Source organism: Carettochelys insculpta, chromosome 2 (assembly GCF_033958435.1).
Source record: "Carettochelys insculpta isolate YL-2023 chromosome 2, ASM3395843v1, whole genome shotgun sequence".
Taxonomy (NCBI): domain Eukaryota; kingdom Metazoa; phylum Chordata; order Testudines; family Carettochelyidae; genus Carettochelys; species Carettochelys insculpta.
In genome coordinates this window covers 266,226,515-266,247,121 of record NC_134138.1, presented here as the reverse complement: position 1 = coordinate 266,247,121, position 20,607 = coordinate 266,226,515, and the positions used below count along the sequence as shown (strand labels likewise).

The 20,607-nt window shown below is 43.9% G+C and overlaps 1 protein-coding gene across 7 annotated transcripts in view; it reads right to left on the bottom strand.

Moving 5' to 3' along the window:
• The window catches only part of PRKAG2 (protein kinase AMP-activated non-catalytic subunit gamma 2), a 401,630-nt gene that overhangs the window by 267,505 nt on the left and 113,518 nt on the right, over window positions 1-20,607 (bottom strand). For all 7 annotated transcript variants that reach the window (XR_012644083.1, XR_012644082.1, XR_012644084.1 and 4 more), the window contains exon 2: window positions 19,499-19,570. Coding sequence is in view for 4 of the 7 variants with exons in the window: in XM_074985101.1 (XP_074841202.1) it covers window positions 19,499-19,570 (72 nt within the window). In the remaining 3 variants the exon portion in view is untranslated. The remainder of the gene's footprint in view (window positions 1-19,498; window positions 19,571-20,607) is intronic.

Here is a 20,607-nt window from a genome sequence, read left to right as displayed (position 1 = left end):
TGGTGCATAAAAACAAGCACAGCGTGAATCAGGTAGGTCTATATGCATATAGTACATGACTCAAAAGCTCACCCATTTGACACTGGATAAGGAGGTACTAAGAGGTAAGTGATCAACATAAACAATGAAAACAAAATGTAAATTAATACACAAGTGAAGTCTAATGAAATTAAAAGAAAGGTCGTCTTAGCCAGGGAGCATGTTAAGTGAAAGATGGCAATTCCAGACACCTAATTAAGAAGGAAAACCTTCCTGCACTTCTGAGTGGGACAGAGGCACATATTCACACAGATTTTAAGATCTAGGTTTAACCTTGGGGTACCTGAAGCCTAGTCTACCCTATGACCCCACCCTGACAATCTAAGATACACAACCTCAGATATGCAAATAGCATAGCTGAAGTTGATGTACTGACTGTGGTATTTTCTGTGCGTTAATATCAGTGGGGGCTGCACTCCGGTCAACTCTGCCTACTCTTCTCATCCTGCTGGAATACCAGAGTTGAAGGGAAAATGCTCAGAGGCAGATTTATCATGTCTAAGCAGGTGTGTTAAATCAAGTGCCAGTGGATCGATCACTATAGCATCAATCCACTGTGTAGTGAAGACAAGCCCTAAATCTTGTATTGCAACCACAAGCATTGGCAAAGACTGAGAGAGGAGGCTATGTGATGCTTTGCTCACTGATACCTTTCTATTCTGCTTTTGTGGATGACACGTAAAATGTTCATTAAAAAATTTACTGGCACTGTTCACTAGAGCTGTGTTAACCTGGGTGCCCTAGCCAAAATTCAATCCAGGTAACCACATCCTGCCTAAAAAATCCGCCCCCCCTTATAGTTTCATCTGTGTGACAGGGCTGTTACCCCACATGGATACAGAAAGGCTTCAAAGCAGCCCTGAGAGAATGCTATCCTGGGAGCCAATCAGGGATACAGCTTGTGGCAGCCAATCAGAGTTAAGGAGGGCTGTATAAAAGAGATGGCTGGCCAGGATGAGCATGCAGTTGCTTCATCCCTGGAGGCAGAGGGACCTAGCTGCCTGATAAAGTGGGGTACACAGACAGAGCAGTGCTGGAGAAAGGCGGTGAGCTGGTGAGCTCTGACTTGAGTAAGCCCAGGCTCAGGGGTGTAGTAACAGTGGCCTGAGGGTAATTACAGCTGCCGGGAAGCAGCCACGGCAGGCAAAGGCAGTAGGCCCAACCCCTTGCCAATGATGAGTGGCCATTTCAGACAGCAGTTTGCTCTTGAGGAAAGGGGCGAGATGATGACTGGCAATGGGTCACTGAAGCAAGATGGGCATAGGGGACTTGGGGTTCCCTAAGAGGGAGGATCTCAGAATGTGGGGTACTGGGGCCGGGCAGTAGCCTGAGGGCAGGGCTCAGCAGTCTGGGAGCCCCATGCCCAATTACAATCTGGATATGGTGTTTTTCAGTTCCTAGAACTCACCTGGTGGATGGTTTTGCTATGCACTGTCAAGCTGATTTCATGTGCCATCCCAGAGAAGAGAAGGCCATACTTCAGTGGCAATGCAATTTCTCCACTTAATGTTGTTTGTAAAGTATTAAGTTTCAGTATGAAAAAACACACCATAAAATTATAAGATTATCTAGAAACAGAGATATACTTCATCAGACACCCCCTCCAATCATAAGAACAGCCATACAGGGTAAGACCAAAGGTCCAGTTAGACAAGTATCCTGCATTCTGACAGAGGCCAATGCCAGATACTCCGTAAAGTGAACAGAACAAGAAATCATCAAGTGATCCTTCTCCTGTCATCCATTTCCAGCCTCTAACTAACAGAGGGTAGGGTCATCATTCCTAACCGTTCTAACTAATAGCGATTGATGGACCTAGCCCTCCAAGAATTATCTAGCTCTTCTTTGAGCCCTTCTAAAAGTCCTCGTCTTCACAACATCCTCTGGCAAGGAGTTCCACAGGCCTACTGTGCACTGCATGAAGAAAAACTTCCTTTTGTTAGTTTTAAACATGCTGTGCATTAATTTAATTTGGTTCTTATGTTATGGAAACAAATAACATTTCCTTATTCACCTTCTCCATACCTGTCATGATTTTATAGACCTCTATCATATCCCCCCTTAGTCTCCTCTTTTCTAAGTTGAAATGGCCCAGTCATTTTAATGTCTTCCTATGGCTCCCTTTCGAAGCCCCTTATTTTTGTTGTCCTTTTCTGAACCTTTTCCAATGCTGATATATCTTTTTTGAGAGGAGGTGACCACAACAGTTTGCAGTATTCAAGATGTGGGCGTACCATGGATTTATGCAGAGGCAAGAAGATATTCTCTTTCTTATTCTTTATCTCTTTTTTAATGATTCCTAACATGTCTACATTTGGCCATTCCTAATTCTGTTCCATCCACTCACTGCACTGACACTGCTCTCACTAAAGTTTCTAATGGTATCTTCCTGCACCTTGTCCTCATCCCCAATGGCCTCTCTGCTGCCCTTTAAGCTACTTCTTTCTCCCTTTCCCTGGATACCACATTCTCCTTAGGTTTTCCAGGCAATGTTCTCTTAGACCCTCCTTCTCTCTCTCTGACTGCTCCTTTAGCATCTCTTTCCATGGCTGCCCTCCTCCCGCACTCACCCATCAGATGTCCACCACAACTTTTTTGATCATCTTCACGTGCTCTTCATCTATACCCTATCCTGGGAGAACTCTGTCTAGCAATACAGATTTAACTATTATCTCTAGAGTGAAAACTCAGTACCTCTCCACACCTGACCTCGGAGCCAAATCCCACACCTTGGCAGCTCTGGATTCTTGACTGGATGATTTACTGACCACTCAAACATACACAGACAAGACAAAGTTCCTCAGTCTGCTCCCCTAACCTAATATCACTTCCCACATTCTCCATCACTACTAACACCACTCAACATCCTCCTCTTCACTTCAATCCTACTTCTCATTCTTTCCTTATGTACAAAATTCGTAGCTTTCATTCTTCTACTTCTCAATGAAAATCTGACTCCCTTTTGTCCCAACAGCCGAGACACTTGTCTGAACTTTGGTCCTGAAGACTGCAAAGTACTCTTCTCTGGCCTCTTGGATATTCACAGAACTCCTCTAAAATCTGTCTGAAACACTGATGCCAAAATTATCCCTCTCACCCTCTGGCCATGAGTTCAGAGGAATTTCTGGTGCCCAACACCTACGAAAACTCAGTTCACTTTGATTCAACTTCCTATTATGGATTTAGAGGGTTGACTATCGGTGCTCAGGTTTGAAAATACTATCTTATTTGCAGACTAGAAATGGGCTCAGACTAATACCCTAGTTTTAAACATTCTTGAATTTAGGGAACATTTTGATCTGAAATTTGTGCCTTGAGCTCAGCTCCTACTAAATACTGACACACCCCTCTTCACATACAAAGGAGCCACGATGTTTAAGGAACTTGCGTTTTGTTATCCTTCTCTTCCAGTGAGTTATTTGACCTTAATTATGCTTCTATACTGAGAAAAATGAAGGCAGATGAACACAAAGGAATCTCCCTCCACTCTCCTTGATGGGGAGAATAAATGCAATTAGAGAGAATACACTAGCTAGAAGTCTGCACTTACTTCCTGCCCTTCCAGTGACTCTCAATAAGAGGCTCTTTGATAAACTTAATTGGATGATTTCCTCATTCTGGCGGAACAAAAGAGCTCATAGAATCAGAAGAGCTGAGTTGATCAGACCAGAGGATATAATGGAGGGTTTGCAATCCTGTACAGTATATGGTGATGTTCTGCATTATTATCTTTCTCAGTTCTGCAAGAGTGACTGCAAGGTGATGATAAAGCTCCCTAAAGAATCAGAGAGATTTTACTTTCACAAAATAAAATACAATATGCCCAAGTTGGCTGACCTGGTAGCACAGGGTGAGTGCTTTGTGCTTCCATGTTAATGACCTAGGTCATGTTTTTGCTCTCAGCTCCCAGAGCCAGCAGGGGCCGGAGGAACTCCAGAGGCTGAGGCTACATCTACACAACAGGTGATAGTTCGGCAAGCCTATAACATTGCGGCTGTGCCACTGCACACACTTCCTACAACAACTGGAGAGGTTATTCCAGGGCTGTAGTTAATCTCTCTTTCCAAGCAGCAGTAGCAATGTTGATGGAAAAATTCTTCTGTTGACCAAGTCACAGCTGCATTAGGAGTTAGGTCATCTGAACTACAGAGCTCAAAGTTGTGAATTTTTGCATGCCTGGGTGACATAGCCAGGTCAATCTACATGTTAGGAGTAGACTCAGCCTGGGTATTCAGCACTCATGGGAGAAAAAGCGCTCCCTGTTAATACAGACCCCTGGAGGCATCCCTTAAACGGAGTCTCTTCTTCAGCTGACACAATAGGGACTACAGCATAGGGCACCAACAGGGTGAGAGAAAAAATAGTTATTCCCCTTGGTTCAAAAATAGATGCACTGGAGAGACAACAACTGGCGGGCACATGAATTGCAAATGACCCTCTATGCCAAGCACACAGAGCTGGAGAGTGGAACAGAGAGGTTAGTTTCAGACAGTACTGGGGCAGTGTTCACACCCAGTAGGCATAAGGGATACTGGGACCCAAAGGTTGGCTCCAAAAGAGCAGACGTATGTTTGACCACAAACGGAAGCTCATCAGGTGAAGCTGTGACTGTTTCACTCTTCTTAGCAGCATCACATCGCTCCTGTCTGCATTCTGATTTTAAGGCCAGAAGACACCACTCTGATCATCTAGTCTGACCCCTGTGCAATACAGGCTACAGGATGTTTCCTTCCAGGTCATTAACAAAAATATAAAATAACCTAATGCCAAGAACAATTTTCTGTGAATCCCCACTATAAACAAACCCGCTTGATGATGATTCCCCATTTACAACTATATTCTGAGATCTATAAGTGACAGTTTGTAATCAGTTCAATGTGCGAAGCATTAATTTTTGTACCATTCTAATCTCTTAATTAAAATATTCAGTGATATCAAGTCAAAAAGCCCTGGGGAAACGTAAGAATATTACCTGAACACTCTCAGCTTTTTCAACCACCCTCACAATCTCATCTTTTAAAAAAAGCAAGTTAATTTGACAGGGTCTATTTTACTTTAACCCATGATGACTGGCCTTAATTATATTACCCTCCTTTAATTCTTTGTTTATTGAATCCAGTTATCCAGTTTTCCCACAACCCAATGGTACAAAACCCCCAGAATGTAACTGGGCTAAGGCACTGTGGGATAATTACCCACAAAGCATTGCTCATGCAGTCAAACTTGGATAAGGCAATGGAGACACAGTAAATCAGCATGGAGAAAATGTAAGTCAACTTTATGGAACATTTGTGGACAACTAACTTTGAGTTTATAACATCGATGTTAAAAAGTCAAATTTATTAAAATTGATTTTATTTCATAGTGTAGACGTAGTCCTAGTGAATGGTCTTATTAATTAAGACTCATTAATAGTCCAGCAATCTCTATGGCCAGCTCTTTTAAAATTATTGAATGTAACTTATGCAGATGTTATGATTTTTAAAATATACATCACTTTACCATCTACAATTTAACATGATCCTTATTTGGAATGGAAAGTACTTCATGATCACCATTTTCCTAAACAAAGAGCAAATATTCATTGAATGTTTCTGCCTTTTCTGCATTATTATTGACAATTCAACCGTTTCCATCTAGTAATGGGTCAGTACCATTGTTAGGACTTCTTTTCTTCCTAATATACTTAAATATCCTCTTCTTATTCTTAACTCTACTGGTGATTAACTTTTCTTTGTATCGTCTTTTGCTTCTCTGATCAATGTCCTACAATTCCTTGTTTTGGATTTATATTCATCACTAAGGATATTCTCTAGTCACAGATTCTGTGACTTTACCAGACACTTCACAACTTTTCAGTTTGAATTGTCACCAGCTGAAGCAGGGGATGGAACTGTGGCTGCACCCCCCACCCCCCACCATCATATAGCTGTATTCCCTTGTCCCAGAACTGTGGCCAGAGCCAGGTCTGCGCATCACATTCCCCCTCCCATGAACCAGGGTGGGAGCTAGGGTTGTGAGCATCTGCCCTCTGGCTGGGACTGTGCACCCTTGCCGTGCAGCTGGGGCTGCGGTTGACGGTCGGGCCCAATGGGTAGTGGTCAATGGCTCAATATCTGGATGGAGGTCAGTTTCAAGCAGAGTGCTGCAAGGCTCGGTTCTGGGGCTGGTGTTGTTCAACATCTTTATTAATGACCTGGATGAGGGACTGGATTGCACCCTCAGCAAGTTTGTGGATGACACAAAACTAGGGAAAGAGGTAGATAATTTGGAGGGTAGAGAGAGAATCCAGAGGGACCTGGATAAATTGGAGGACTGGATCAAAAGAAATCTGATGTGGTTCAACAAGGAGATGTGTAGAGTCCTGCACTGGGGCGGAAGAATCCCAAGCATTGTTATAGGCTGGGGACTGACTGGCTCAGCAGCAGTATGATGGAAAGGGACTTAGGGGTTACGGTGGATGAAAGGCTGGATATGAATAAACAGTGTGCCCTTGTAGCCAAGAAGGCTAACGGCATACTAGGGTGCATTAGGAGGAGCATTTTGAGCAGATGTAGAGAAGTAGTTGTTGCCCTCTAGTCGGCACTGGTGAGGCCACATCTGGAGTATTGTGTCCAGTTTTGGGCCCCCAGTATAAAAAGGATGTGGATTTGCTGGAGCAGGTTCAGCAGAGGGCAACAAAAATGTTTAAGGGGCTGGAGCACAAGACCTATGAGGATAGGCTGAGGGATTTGGACTTGTTTAGTTTACAGAAGAGAAGACATAAGGATGATTTAATAGCAGCCTTCATCTTCCTGAAGGGGAGCTCTAAAAAGGAGGGTGAGAAACTGTTCTCAGTGGTGTCAGATGGCAGAACAAGGAGTAATGGTCTGAAGTTGAAGAGGGAGAGGTGTAGGTTAGATATTAGGAAAAACTACTTCACCAGGCAGGTAGTGAAGCATTGGAATGCGTTGCCTAGGGAGGTGGTGGATTCTCCATCCCTGGAGGTTTTTAAGTCCTGGCTTGACAAGGTCCTGGCTGGGATGACTTAGGGGCGGTTGATCCTGCTTGAAGCAGGGGGCTGGACTAGATGACCTCCTGAGGTCCCTTCCAGCCCTATGATTCTACGATTCTGTGAGGTTGTGATAGGGTTCAGGGGTCCCCCTGCACTGCACCCCGTCCGCTGGCAGGAGTGACTCTCACTCAGCAGGTACAACAGGAGGTTTATTAGGCAACAGAAGCCCAGTTTCTCACAGAAGCGACAGTACAGCAGCCAGAGACAGTCCTTCCAACCCGTCCTGGGGAGAAGACCCCGAGGGGTGCGCCTCTGGGGTGTAGGTTTCCCCCTCCTCAGGCTGGCTGCCTTCCAGCTCTCCCTTTTCCTAGCCTCTAACTGCCGCCCCCGATTCAAAACCCAGCTCAGCTCCTCCCTGCTCTTTGTTCAGGCAGAGGTGTTACCTGCCAGTTGTAGGCCCAGGGTCATCCTTAGCCACTGGGAGCTGCTGCTTGCCTCAGACATCCAGCCTGACTCACACATGCACTCCCCCCACTCCATCACAGAGGTTGTGCACCTCCACTGCAGCTTTGGACTAGGTTATTTTCCCCTCTCCCACTGCAGCTGCAGTGGGGTCTGGAGACTATACTGTGTGGCCGGGCTGGAGCTGGTGCACTCCACTCATGGCTGTGGGCAGGGCTCGAAACAGAGCTGTGCACCCTGTTCTGCGGACTGGATTTGTGTGCCCCACCCATGGTTGCAGTCAGGACTATGCAGCTGGGCTGGAGCTGTGCACCACACCGATGGCTGCAGCCGGAGCCAGGGCTGCGAATACCCCCTGCCTCCCTTCTGACTGTAAGTTGGAGATGGGACTGTGCAGCCCTGCCCCTGGCTTCAACCAGAGCTGGGACTGTATGCCCTGTATGGAGTTCAGGTCCATAAAAGGCTATTAGCCATAGGGTAGGAATGGTGTACCTGGCCTCTGTTTGTCAGAGGTTGGAGATGGATGGCAAGAGACAAGTCACTTGATCATTGTTTTCAGTCCAGCCCCTCTGGGGCACCTGGCACTGGCCACTGTTGGCAGATGGGATGCTGGACTAGATGGACCTTTGGTCTGACACAGTAATGGACATTCTTACGTTCTTATGTCCTACCCAGTATCTGCAACTAGAGCCAAACCCAGTGATCTGCTCCGCCACCACGGGCTCCCTAAAATTTCTGTTTATTGCCTGTGACCAGTCCATCACTTTTACTAAATATAACTGTGATGCAATCTTAAACTTATTCACTGCCATCAAGTCAACTTGCCCTTTCTTTCATCTGTTTTATAGGTATTTTGCAAATTTTATACATTCTTTTCCCTTCCCTCTAACACAAAATATTTTGTGATGTTTTATTTTCTAACCAACAGGACCCCCTTTCTCGACTGTGGCTTTTTGACACCTAGTAAAATTTCTTAAACCATTCCAAATTATTCTTCATAAGTGACCATTTAATTTTTTTCCCTCAATTGATCTGGCTTATAATTGTTTTCAGTTTTGTAAAATTGGCACTTTTACAGAACCAAGAATATACGTTTTACTGGTCTGAGGTTCATTAGTTTACACATAATATAATCAAGAAGAAATAACACATCCTCCCCGCCATGTGTTATTTCTTCTTGCTCACATGGTGCTCCACGAGCCCCGAGCAGAGGCAGCAGCAGCAGCAACAGCAACCCGCAGGAGCTGGGCAGGAAGCGCAGACCCATGAGCATGATGGCAGGTGGGCAGACTGAGCAGTTTCTACCCCCTCATTCTGTAAGAGATGAGGGTCTAGGATACTTGGTTCCCTGGATTATTTTGGTTAATCCAAATGGCATATGAACCATGATTTGGTCACCAGAATCCAAGGGAACATGACTCCTTACGTCACCCCAGGGAAGACAGCCCCCAGTCAATAAGGTGTTGACCCGCCACATCTGCCTTTCTCATTGGGTGCATGGAGATAGACCAATCGAAAAGTAGATGTAAATGACGTACCTGCCAAAAAATGAAATAATAAATCAACTTGCTTCCAGCTCAATAAGTGGAATGTGTGGACCATGTATCCGGGACTTGAATCTATCCATGACCTTATGGATACTTACTCAATATGCAAAACAGGAGTCATAGATCAACAGCTACAAAAATTGAACATTGACACCACTGCTCTCCAAGAAACCAGTCTGGCAGATGCTGGGTCAGTGAAAGAAACCAACTACACTTTCTTCTGCGGAGCCTGAGTTCAGAAGAACACCACCTGTCTGGAGTTGGATTTGCTATTCAGAACAATTTGCTGAAATCTATCAACATGGCCACAGCTGGACTGGAATGCATTATATCCTTGAAGGCCTGCACCAAGTCAGGATATGTCAACATCATCAGTGCTTACGCACCCATGTTGGCATTGTGCACCAAAGACAAGGACCGCTTTTATTACAATCTTTCAGAAAGTTATCGACACCTTTCCAACCGGCAAACAACTGTACATCCTTGGGCGACTTCAGTGCAAGAGTTGGATGCGACCGTTAGTCCTGGCCTGTCTGCCTTCGTCATCATAGTATTGGGAAAATGAATGAGAATGATCAAAGGCGTCTCGAATTCAGCTCTCAGAATCAGTTCTGCATCCCTAATACTTCCTTTAACTTGAAAGAGTGTCGCAAGGTTTCCTGGCGCCACCCCACATCCGGTCACCGGCATCAACTTGACCTTGTACTGGTACACAGGCAACATCTTAACACTGTCAAAATTACACACATGTATCACAGCGCAGATTGTTACACGAATCACTCCTTGATCTTCACCAGAGTGAAAATCATCCCAAAGAAACTCTGTATGACAAAGGAATGCTATAAGCTAAAAATCAATACCTTCATTACCAAAGATGCACTGAAATGCTCTGTCTTCAGAGATGATCTCACTCACAAAACGGAACACAAACCTGACCAACAAACTGTTGATAAAACATGGTCCATGCTGAGAGATACAATATACGAATGTGCTAAATCTGCCTTTGGAACACATAGATTCTCTAAAAAAGACTGGATCGATGAAAATGCAGACATTCTTTGGCCTCATTGTGCAGAAAAACATATGGCACATCTCAATAACGTAAAGAACCCATCTCAAAGCACAAGAGATCAACTCTGACACACAAGATCTGCTCTTTAGAGAGAATCCAGGCAGTGTGAGAACAAGTATTGGGCTGATCTATGTTCTAATATTCAAAAGGTATCTAATTTTGGAGACCAGAAAACCATGTATGATGGTTTGAAGAAAGCACTCGGACCAAACACTACCAAAGTCGCCCCACTGAAGCATTTGAATGGACAGGTGATCGCAGACAAAAAGCTGCAGATGTCCAGATGGGTGGAACACTACTCAAGTCTTTATTCCCATGAGCAAACAATACAACCTGAACTTGACAACCTCAGCCCAACTCTTCCAGAAATGTCTGAGCTAGATGCAGAGCCTATGGAGAAGGAACTTTCTCAAGCTCTTGATGCTCTCTCCAATGGAAAAGAACCAAGAAATGACAGAATTCCAGCTGAAGTCCTGAAAGCAAACAAGGGAAAGCAAACAAGGCTATGCTCTTCCCCTTCCTCTATGATTTACTCCTAAAATGTTGGAGAGCAGGAGATGTCCCACATGACATGAAGGATGCAAACATCATTACTCCCTATAAAAACAAAGGTGACAAGGGAGACTGCAACAACTACAGAGGCATCTCGTTACTGAGCAGCACATGTAAAGCATTTGCCCATGTCATTCTCAAACGCCTGCAAAAACCCACAGATCAAGTCTATCCAGAAATACAATGTGGCTTCAGGGCTGGCGGGTCAACAATGGATGTGACTTTCTCATTTTGACAACTACAGGAAAAATGTAGAGAACAAGGAAAGCCATTATTCATAGCATTTGTAGACTTAACAAAAGGTGTTTGACACAGTTAGTAAATCAGGACTGTATGGAGTATTAACCAAGATTGGCTGCCCGCAGACTCTACTGAAGCTCATAACATCCTTTCAAGAAAACATGAAAGCAACAGTGCAATATGATGTATCTATATTGGAACCATTTGCAATGAACAGTGGACTCAAACAAGGGTGTATGATTGCTCAGAGCTCCAATATGAGGAAGGAGAAAATCCAGTTGAGTGTTTTTGGGTTAAGCTTCGAGGTGGAAGTAACAGAGGCGATGTAGTTGGTGTCTGTTATAGACCGCCAGATCAGGAAGATGAGATAGGTGAGGCTTTCTTCAGGCAGCTAAGTGAAGCTTCCAAATCACAGGCCCTGCTTCTCATGGGAGACTTTAATCATCCAGACGTTTGTTGGGAGACCAATACAGCAGCATACAGACAATCCAGGAAGTTTTTGGAGAATGTTGGGGATACCTTTTTGGTAAAAGTGTTGAAGGAACCGACCAGGGGTTGTGCACAACTTGACCTGCTGCTCACAAACAGGGAAGAACTAATAGAAGAAATAGAAGTGGGAGGGAACCTGGGCTGCAGCGACCATGAGATCATAGATTTCACGATCCAGATAAAAGTAAGAAAGGTGAGTAGTAACATACAGACCCTTGATTTCAGAAGAGCAGACTTTGACTCCCTGAGAGACCAGATGAGAAGGATCCCTTGGGAGACAAAGTTGAAGAGGGAAAGAGTTGAAGAGAACTGGGAGTATTTTAAAGAAGTCTTACTGAAGGTACAGGAACAAACGATCCCCCTGTATAGTAAGAAATGCAAACACGGTAGGCAACCAGCTTGGCTTAAGAGGGAAATCCTTAGTCAGCTTAAATTAAAAAAGGATGCATACAAGAAATGGAAACGCGGACAGTTGACTAAGGAGGAGCATAAACATATGGCTGGAGAATGCCGGGCAGTAATCAGAAAAGCGAAAGCACAATTGGAACTGCAGATGGCAAGGGTTGTGAAGAGCAACAGGAAGGGTTTCTACAGGCATGTGAACAACAAACAGGTTATCAGAGAAGGTGTGGGGCCATTACTGGATGAGGTAGGTAACCTAGTGACAGATGATGTGGGAAAAGCTGAAGTACTCAATGCTTTTCTTGCCTCAGTCTTCACAGACAAAGTCAACTTCCACATGACGGTCCTAGATGATGCAGTATGCGAAGTTGGAGGGCAGCCATCTGTGGGGAAGGAACAAGTTCTGAGATATCTAGAAAAACTAGATGTGCATAAGTCCATGGGTCGGGATTTAATGCACCCCAGGGTACTGAGGGAATTGGCAGAGGTCATTGCTGAACCATCGGCCATTATCCTTGAAGACTCCTGGAGATCAGGGGAGATACCAGATGACTAGAAGAAGGCAAACGTACTGCCCATCTTTAAAAAAGGAAAGAAGGACAATCCAGGGAACTATAGACCCATCAGCCTTACCTCAATCCCTGGGAAAATAACGGAGGAAATCCTCAAGGAATCCGTTTTGGAGCACTTGGAAGAGCAGAAAGTGATCAAAAGTAGCCAACATGGATTCACCAGGGGCAAGTCCTGCCTGACCAATCTGATTAGCTTCTATGAAGAGGTAACAAGCTCTGTGGACATGGAAAAGTCAGTGGATGTGATATACCTTGACTTCAGCAAGGTTTTTGATACAGTCTCCTACAACATTCTTGTCTATAAGTTAAGGAAATATGGACTGGATTCTTGGACTATAAGATGGATAGAAAGCTGGCTTGATGGTCGGGCCCAACGGGTAGTGGTCAATGGCTCAATATCTGGATGGTGGTCTGTTTCAAGCAGAGTGCTGCAAGGCTCAGTTCTGGGACCGGTGTTATTCAACATCTTTATTAATAACCTGGATGAGGGACTGGATTGCACCCTCAGCAAGTTTGCAGATGACATAAAACTAGGGGGAGAGGTAGATTCATTAGAGGGCAGAGAGAGAATCCAGAGGGACCTGGATAAATTGGAGGACTGGGCCAAAAGAAATCTGATGTGGTTCAATAAGCAGAAGTGTAGAGTCCTGCAGCTGGGGCGGAAGAACCCCAAGTATTATTATAGGCTGGGAACCGACTGGCTCAGCAGCAGTACGATGGAAAGGGACTTAGGGGTTATGGTGGATGAAAGGCTGGATATGAGTAAATAGTGTGCCCTCATAGCCAAGAAGGCTTACGGAATACCAGGGTGCATTAGGAGGAGCATTTTGAGCAGATATAGAGAAGTAGTTATTCCTCTTTATTCGGCACTGGTGAAGCCACATCTGGAATATTGTGTCCAGTTTTGGGCCCCCAGTATAAAAAGGATGTGGATTTGCTGGAGCAGGTTCCGTGAAGGGCAACAAAAACGATTAAGGGTCTGGAGCACAAGACCTATGAGGATAGGCTGAGGGATTTGGACTTGTTTGGTTTACAGAAGAGAAGACTTAGAGGTGATTTAATAGCAGCCTTCAACTTCCTGAAGGGGAGCTCTAAAAAGGAGGGTGAGAAACTGTTCTCAGTAGTGTCAGATGGCAGAACAAGGAGTAATGGTCTGAAGTTGAAGAGGGAGAGGTGTAGGTTAGATATTAGGAAAAACTACTTCACCAGGCGGGTAGTGAAGCATTGGAATGCGTTGCCTAGGGAGGTGGTGGATTCTCCATCCCTGGAGGTTTTTAAGTCCCAGCTGGATAAGGTCCTAGCTGGGATGACTTAGTGGGGGTTGATCCTGCTTGAAGCAGGGGGCTGGACTAGATGACCTCCTGAGGTCCCTTCCAGCCCTGTGATTCTTGCCCCTATTCTTCTCAGGTCTACTAAATTGTGCATTTCAAAAATCATGCAGCAATGCATTTCTCCACACAAGTTTAGATGTCTCTCTCTACAACTTGGCAAGACTCAAGGCCAAAACTAAAGTCAAGAAAGTCCTCATCAGGGAACTCCTCTTCACAGATGATGTAGCTCTTATCACTCATAATGAAGACACTCTATATTTGCTGATGAATTCTCTGTCCAGAGCCTGAAAGTTGTTTTCCCTTGACATAAGCATGAAGTAACTGTCATAGTCACTCAAAGTATACCTCAGCAACTCAACGTCATTCTGGATAACAAACCATTAGATGTGGTTCAACAATTCTGCTACCTTGGACCTACTGTCACCACAAACCTATCCATGGGCAAAGAACTGAACATCAGAATCAGGAAGGCAGCTACTATTTTTGAGAGACTTACAAAACAATTATGGAACAATCCTAAGCTGACAGTGAAAACAAATATACTAATCTACCAGGCATGTGTACTGAGTATCCTGCTATATGGTTCTGAGGCATGGACCACCTACTCAAACCAGGAGAAAAAAATTGAAAAGGTTCCATTTTCTCTGCCTCCACAGAATTATGAATATCAACTGGCAAGATAAAAGTTTCAAAAACAGATGTCCTGTCCAGATTTGGCATACCCAGCCTCGTAGAGACCCTCAATAGCAGAAGACTATGATGGCTTGCTTGTGTGAAAAGAATAGGTGACAAGCGTTTTCCCAAAGAAATCCTCTTTGGTGAACTGTCACGTGGCTGCAGAACAAGAGGAAGATCAAAGTTAAGACTCAAGGATACATGCAAAAATGCCAGGAAAAAAATTCAACATCAGTCCAAAATCCTGGGAATCTACATCTTCAGATTGTAATACCTGTTGACAATTGCTACGACAGGGCACGTCATTCTTCAACAGTATATGTCCAAGCCACACAAAAAACTTCGTCTTAGAAGGAAAAACTCTCAGACTGAAGAAATCGGAAATAGACTGACATGCGGTTATTACAATCAACCGTACAAATCCAATATTGTACGGATAAGCCATTAGAAAAGCTGCAGTCTCAAACACTGCCCATAGATCCTCACTGTTGCTGCTAACCACCATCTCGCAAGACAAAAAGGGGCCATAGTAATATTATCAAATCTTTATGATCCCTTGTTCCTAAGGCACCATTCATTTTTACCTCTGTGATCAATTCCCAGGTCTAACATTGAAGCCCCCTTTGTTGGATGCAATACTTTGTAAGGTAACGTCTTGAATAGCATTTCAAAACTATAAGGATACTAGAGGGTTATATTGTAAGGAGACTTTGGGACAGTGGGCTGGTGGCGGTGACTCAGGCAGAGGGGTCTGCCCGCGGAACATGGGGTGACAGCAGGGAGCATGCGGTTTGGTCTGGGTCCTCACAACCCAAAAAAGAAGCAGGACCTTGACAAGCTGTATGATTTAAAGATTAAAGCCCAGCAGACTTAGTATTGGCAGCATGGGAGCCTATATCGCTCAGATCAAAATCCACCATGATAACGCATCCTCACATTCTCTCGCTCTCTCATTACAGACAGGTATTTATAAAGCCCATCAATCCTGTTCTCTAATGTGTTTTGATTATCTATAGCAGATGTAACCCCTTTGGCCTTTATGTGTTAAGCCATTAGTCCACATGTGTTTATGATCATTTGCTTCCAATTTGTCAACGACTTGGAAACAGGAAATGCTATTTTCAGTAGAAGGTCGCTCCCCATATTCTTTTGCTCACTCAGTCCTTCCTAACCAGACCATATCCATTATCTAACATTCCAGTTGTGTGAATCTTTCCACTGGATTTCAGTAATGACAAGTGAGAAATGAGCAATTCCAATTCTAACAGTAGTGTATATATCTGATATAAGGTCAGCTTAACTTCAGTACCCAGAAAGATAATGAAGCAAATAATTAAACAATTTATTTGTGAACACCTAAAACAGTGGTTTTCAAACTGCTGGTTGGGACCCCAAAGTAGGTTGGTGCTAGACTTACTGGGGCTTGGGAGCAAAGTCCAAGCTCCATCTCCTGAGGCCAATGCCAAAGCCTGAGTTTCACCACCCGAGGCTGAAAATCAGGGGCCATAGCCCTGGGCACTAGGGCTCAGGCTTCAGCTTTACCCAACACACAAACAGCATATGGATGGGCTTAGGTTCCAGTTACCCTTCCTAGGTTTGTGTAGTAACTTTTGTTATCTGAAGGGCATTGTAGCATTGTTCAATGAAATTTCAGAACCTCTGAGCTAGAAGATACTAAGGTGATACATAAGAGTCTACATGGATTTCTGAAGAACAAGTCATGTCAAACCAACATAAGAACTTGCTTTGACAAGGTAAAAACACTGTGAACAGCAAGGAAATGGCAAATGTGGTATATCTTGACTCTAAGGCTTTTGATACGGTCTCATGTGATCTCATAAACCAACTAGGGAAATACAGACCAGATGGAGCTCCTCTAAGGTACTCTACTCAACTGGTTGGGAAACTCTTCCCAGAGAGTCAATCCCAGTTCTGTTAAATATCTTCATAAATGATCTGGATACTGGCACAGAAAGTATACTTATAAAGTTTGTAGAAGATACCAAGCTGGGAGAGAATGCAAGTGATTTGGAAGATAGGATGACCTTTGAAAATGATGTGGACAAACTGGAAAAATGGTCTGAAAGAAGTAGGATGAAATTCACTAAAGATAAAGAGGCAAATCAATCCACTTAGGAAGGAACAATCAATTCAATGCATACAAAATAGGAAATTACTGCCTATGAAGGACTACTGGGGAAAGGTTCTGGAGGGTTATAGTCACAAGCTAGCTGAGTCAACGGTAAACTTGAAAAAAAAAGCAATCATTCTGGGATGCAATAAAATGAGTACTGTAAGCAAAACATGACAAATAGTTCTTCCACTCTACTCTGCGATGATTAAGTTTTTGGGTGCAACACATTATGAAAGATGCAGACAAACTGAAGAAAGTCCAAAAAAGAACAATAAAAATGTTCAAAGATCTATCAAACATGACCTACAAGGGAAATTTTTTTTTTAAAAAATTGGGGTTGTTAGTCTAGAATAGAGAAAATGGAGCTTGGGGGAATGTTATATTTTTCAAGTGCATAGGATGTTGTACTATGAAGAGGGAGAAAAATTGTTGTCCTTAACTTCTGAGGATAGGACAAGAAACAATGGGCTTAAATCACAATAAGGCAGTTTAGGTTAACATCAGGAAAAACTTTTGGTCAGTGTGGTTAAGCACTGGAATAAATTGCCTAAGGATGTTGTAGACTCATTCCATTTGGGACCACAGTTTCAACACAGCTTGAAATGTAATATTAGGAAGCACTGGAGGTGTTTAAAATACCTTTACAGAAATTGCAGAAAGAGGGCGTGGCTGCTGGGAAACATTGTTCTCTCTCTTTCCAAGAAGGTCAATGGTCATAATGGAATTTTGGTAGAAAAAAATTCAGGCACCTGCAAAATGTCCAAGGAGGATTTCAAAGAGGAACCATACAGCCTTGGGATTGGATAACACAAAGAAAAAATTTGCTCACTTTTTCAGGATTGACGCTCACATAATTTCCCCATAATTAGGCAGGAAAAGGAAATTCTAAATGGAAAGCCACTTTTAGCCGAAAACTACTACCTTTCACCATCATAAAAATTCAGCACAAAAGGGCTGTGTCTACACGTGCGCACTACTTCGAAGTAGCGGCACTAACTTCGAAATAGCACCTGTCGCAGCTACACGCGTCGGGCGCTATTTCGAAGTTAACTTCGACGTTAGGCGGCGAGACGTCGAAGTCGCTAACCTCATGAGGGGATCGGAATAGCGCCCTACTTCGACGTTCAACGTCGAAGTAGGGACCGTGTAGACAATCCGCGTCCCGCAACGTCGAAATTGTGGGGTCCTCCATGGCAGCCATCAGCTGGGGGGTTGAGAGACGCTCTCTCTCCAGCCCCTGCGGGGCTCTATGGTCACCGTGGGCAGCAGCCTTTAGCCCAGGCTTCTGGCTGCTGCTGCTGCAGCGGGGGATTCATGCTGCATGCACAGGGTCTGCAACTCGTTGTCGGCTCTGTGGATCTTGTGCTGTTTAGTGCAAGTGTGTCTGGGAGGGGCCCTTTAAGGGAGCGGCTGGCTGTTGAGTCCGCCCTGTGACCCTGTCTGCAGCTGTGCCTGGCACCCTTATTTCGATGTGTGCTACTGTGGCGTGTAGACGTTCCCTCGCAGCGCCTATTTCGATGTGGTGCTGCGCAACGTCGATGTTGAACATCGACGTTGCCAGCCCTGGAGGACATGTAGACGTTATTCATCGAAATAGGCTACTTCGATGTAGGCTTCACGTGTAGACGTAGCCAAGGTGTTTAAGTGTTTTCTATTCTCTCATATATTTTCTTCTTTGACTTTGCACATTTTCCTCTTCAGTGTCTATATCTTCTATCTATTTCTTACTGGTAAGTCTTGGTTTTAGAATTCCAGCACTGAAAAGAACCAGGTCAGTGACATTAGGATGCTGAACTATTGATGGATTGCACCAGCTTCTACCATAATTATACTTTACTTTGAAGTGTAGAATAATAGAGGGAAAAAGTTCTGATAAAAGCCAATTTAAGTGCCTCTTCCGGATACTAACTTCACTAGGGCAACGTTCGTCATTTCTCCTGACCCACAAAATGCAGACACTTTGACAAACAGATTGGAAGAAGTGCGATTTTACCCTAGAGTTCATATTGTTTGCTTAAATGTTCTTGTGAGTCAGAATAGGTCGGTTTGCAGTTTCAAGCTGAGTTTGTCCTTTTTTGGGGAGGTCTACTCTTCATTTTCCAGACTAAATATCATGATAACCACCATCCCCTCACCTCTGCCCTTACTACACTCCTAGAATAGACACATTGGAATGGGATCAGAATGAGTGACAGTATCTTCCAAACTCTACTGGAGCTGTCAGGCCAAGACTTTGACAGCAGGAGTCACCATCACAACTGGTGCCAGTGTGAAGGGCATGGAGCCACTCTGTAACAAGTTTTCAATTCTATCTGTCTATGTGGTTGTCTGACTGTTGGTGAGGTATGTTTGCCAAATTAATATTTTTGGTTTAGTATAACAGGAGACTTCTGGAAAAGTAAGCAAGAGAGTGGCTTCCAATAAGACACCTCCATTGGCATTAAGGGAGAACACCCAGGCTTTTAAGGAAGAAACATCAACTTCCTTGGCCCCAGTTACATTTCACAACTTATTTTGCCAATACTGGGAATAAACAGGCCAAAAAGACCATTGGGATTTAAAAGAACACCTTGGCCAGAGTCATGGAGTTGTTCACAGGGAACAGACTGACACTGTAGACATTTGTTTACTGTAAAACACCACACAGAAATGCCTCTTAGTGAATCATAGTTGCTAGCCATATTCGTAACTGTTGTATTTCAGTGAGGAGTCTTAGTGCATTACATTAAATTTAATTTGCAGCATTTATAGCAAGAGTGATGCGACAAGAACTGTTTTTCTTTCTTCAAAGGAAGTATCATGTTACCACAAGCGGAACCCACCAGTGGCTATATTTATCCCTGGTCTAACTTAGTGGATGCTAGAAAGTTAAATCAAGGAAGAATCAAGCCCCAAGACTCCCAGCCTCTGCAAATATAAGAAAAATGTATTTATAATACCACATGCTTTGTAAAATTACAAGAAGCATGAAACTTTTGAAACATCTTACTTTTCGAGAAGCATTTTTGTCTGGGCTCTCCACATCTCCATCCAGGAATGGCATGGCAAATGAGCTAAGATCCTGGAAGGGAAGAGAAGGAAAATTAATGCCTGACATTAATGCCTTCTTCCTGCTTTGCTTTAGGGGTTCCTATTGTTCTAGTCCGGAGTTTTATTGCTTAAGCATCCACAAAAATACCACATATTATCTTACAAGTAAGCTTTAACAACTACCAAAATATAAGGGCCTTCTTCAGCACCCTCTACATTTGCAGTCAATGGGAGACGTGCTTGAATAGGGTGGCAGAAAGGAGTATTTGGCAGGGGCCTATACGTCATTCCCTTGAGACTCAGAACCTAGAGCCTTATGCTAAGACTTTCAAAGGAAATTAATTGAGATAGGTGTTGTGATTCCAGTGAAATGCATAAAAAAGGATATTCAAGATACACACACTTGTTCACCAAGCTTTGCTTTTGCCCCCCTTAGACAAAGGGTCTTCAAAAACCAGAACATCTATGCCAAGACAAAGCTTCTTGTACACCGTGCAGACATTATTCCAATGTGACTATGCATGTGACACCTGGACAACATACAAGGATCATTTGAAGGCACCTGAACAACATCATCAATGCTGCCTCAGGAAAATCCTAAATATTTTTTGGGAGAATAAGCGCACGAACGCTAGCATGTTGGAAGAGTCAAACATGACCAGCATTGAAGCCATTATCATTCCCCAACAACTTTGTTGGACTGGTCAGTGGTTCAGAGGTTTGATCAGCACCTCCCAACACAGGTTCTGTTTTGGAAGCTGAAGGAAGGCTGGAGGAATGTTGAGAGCTAGGGGAAGCGATGTAAGATGTGCTGAAGGCATATATGAAAAAGTGCAGCAGCATCAACACTTGGGAGAACCTTGCCCAGGACTGTCTCCAGTGAGAACCAGTAATCTATGAGGGGGTGGCACAATTTGAGAGGTCCCATTGCAGCACAGACGAGGAGAGGTGGCGAAGAAGAAATGAGCATCAAAAACTGTCTCATGCCCCTCCAACAGCTACCAACACCTGCTCCTTCTGTGATAAGACCTGAGGCTCCAGAATCTGACTGATCAGCCATCAACAGAC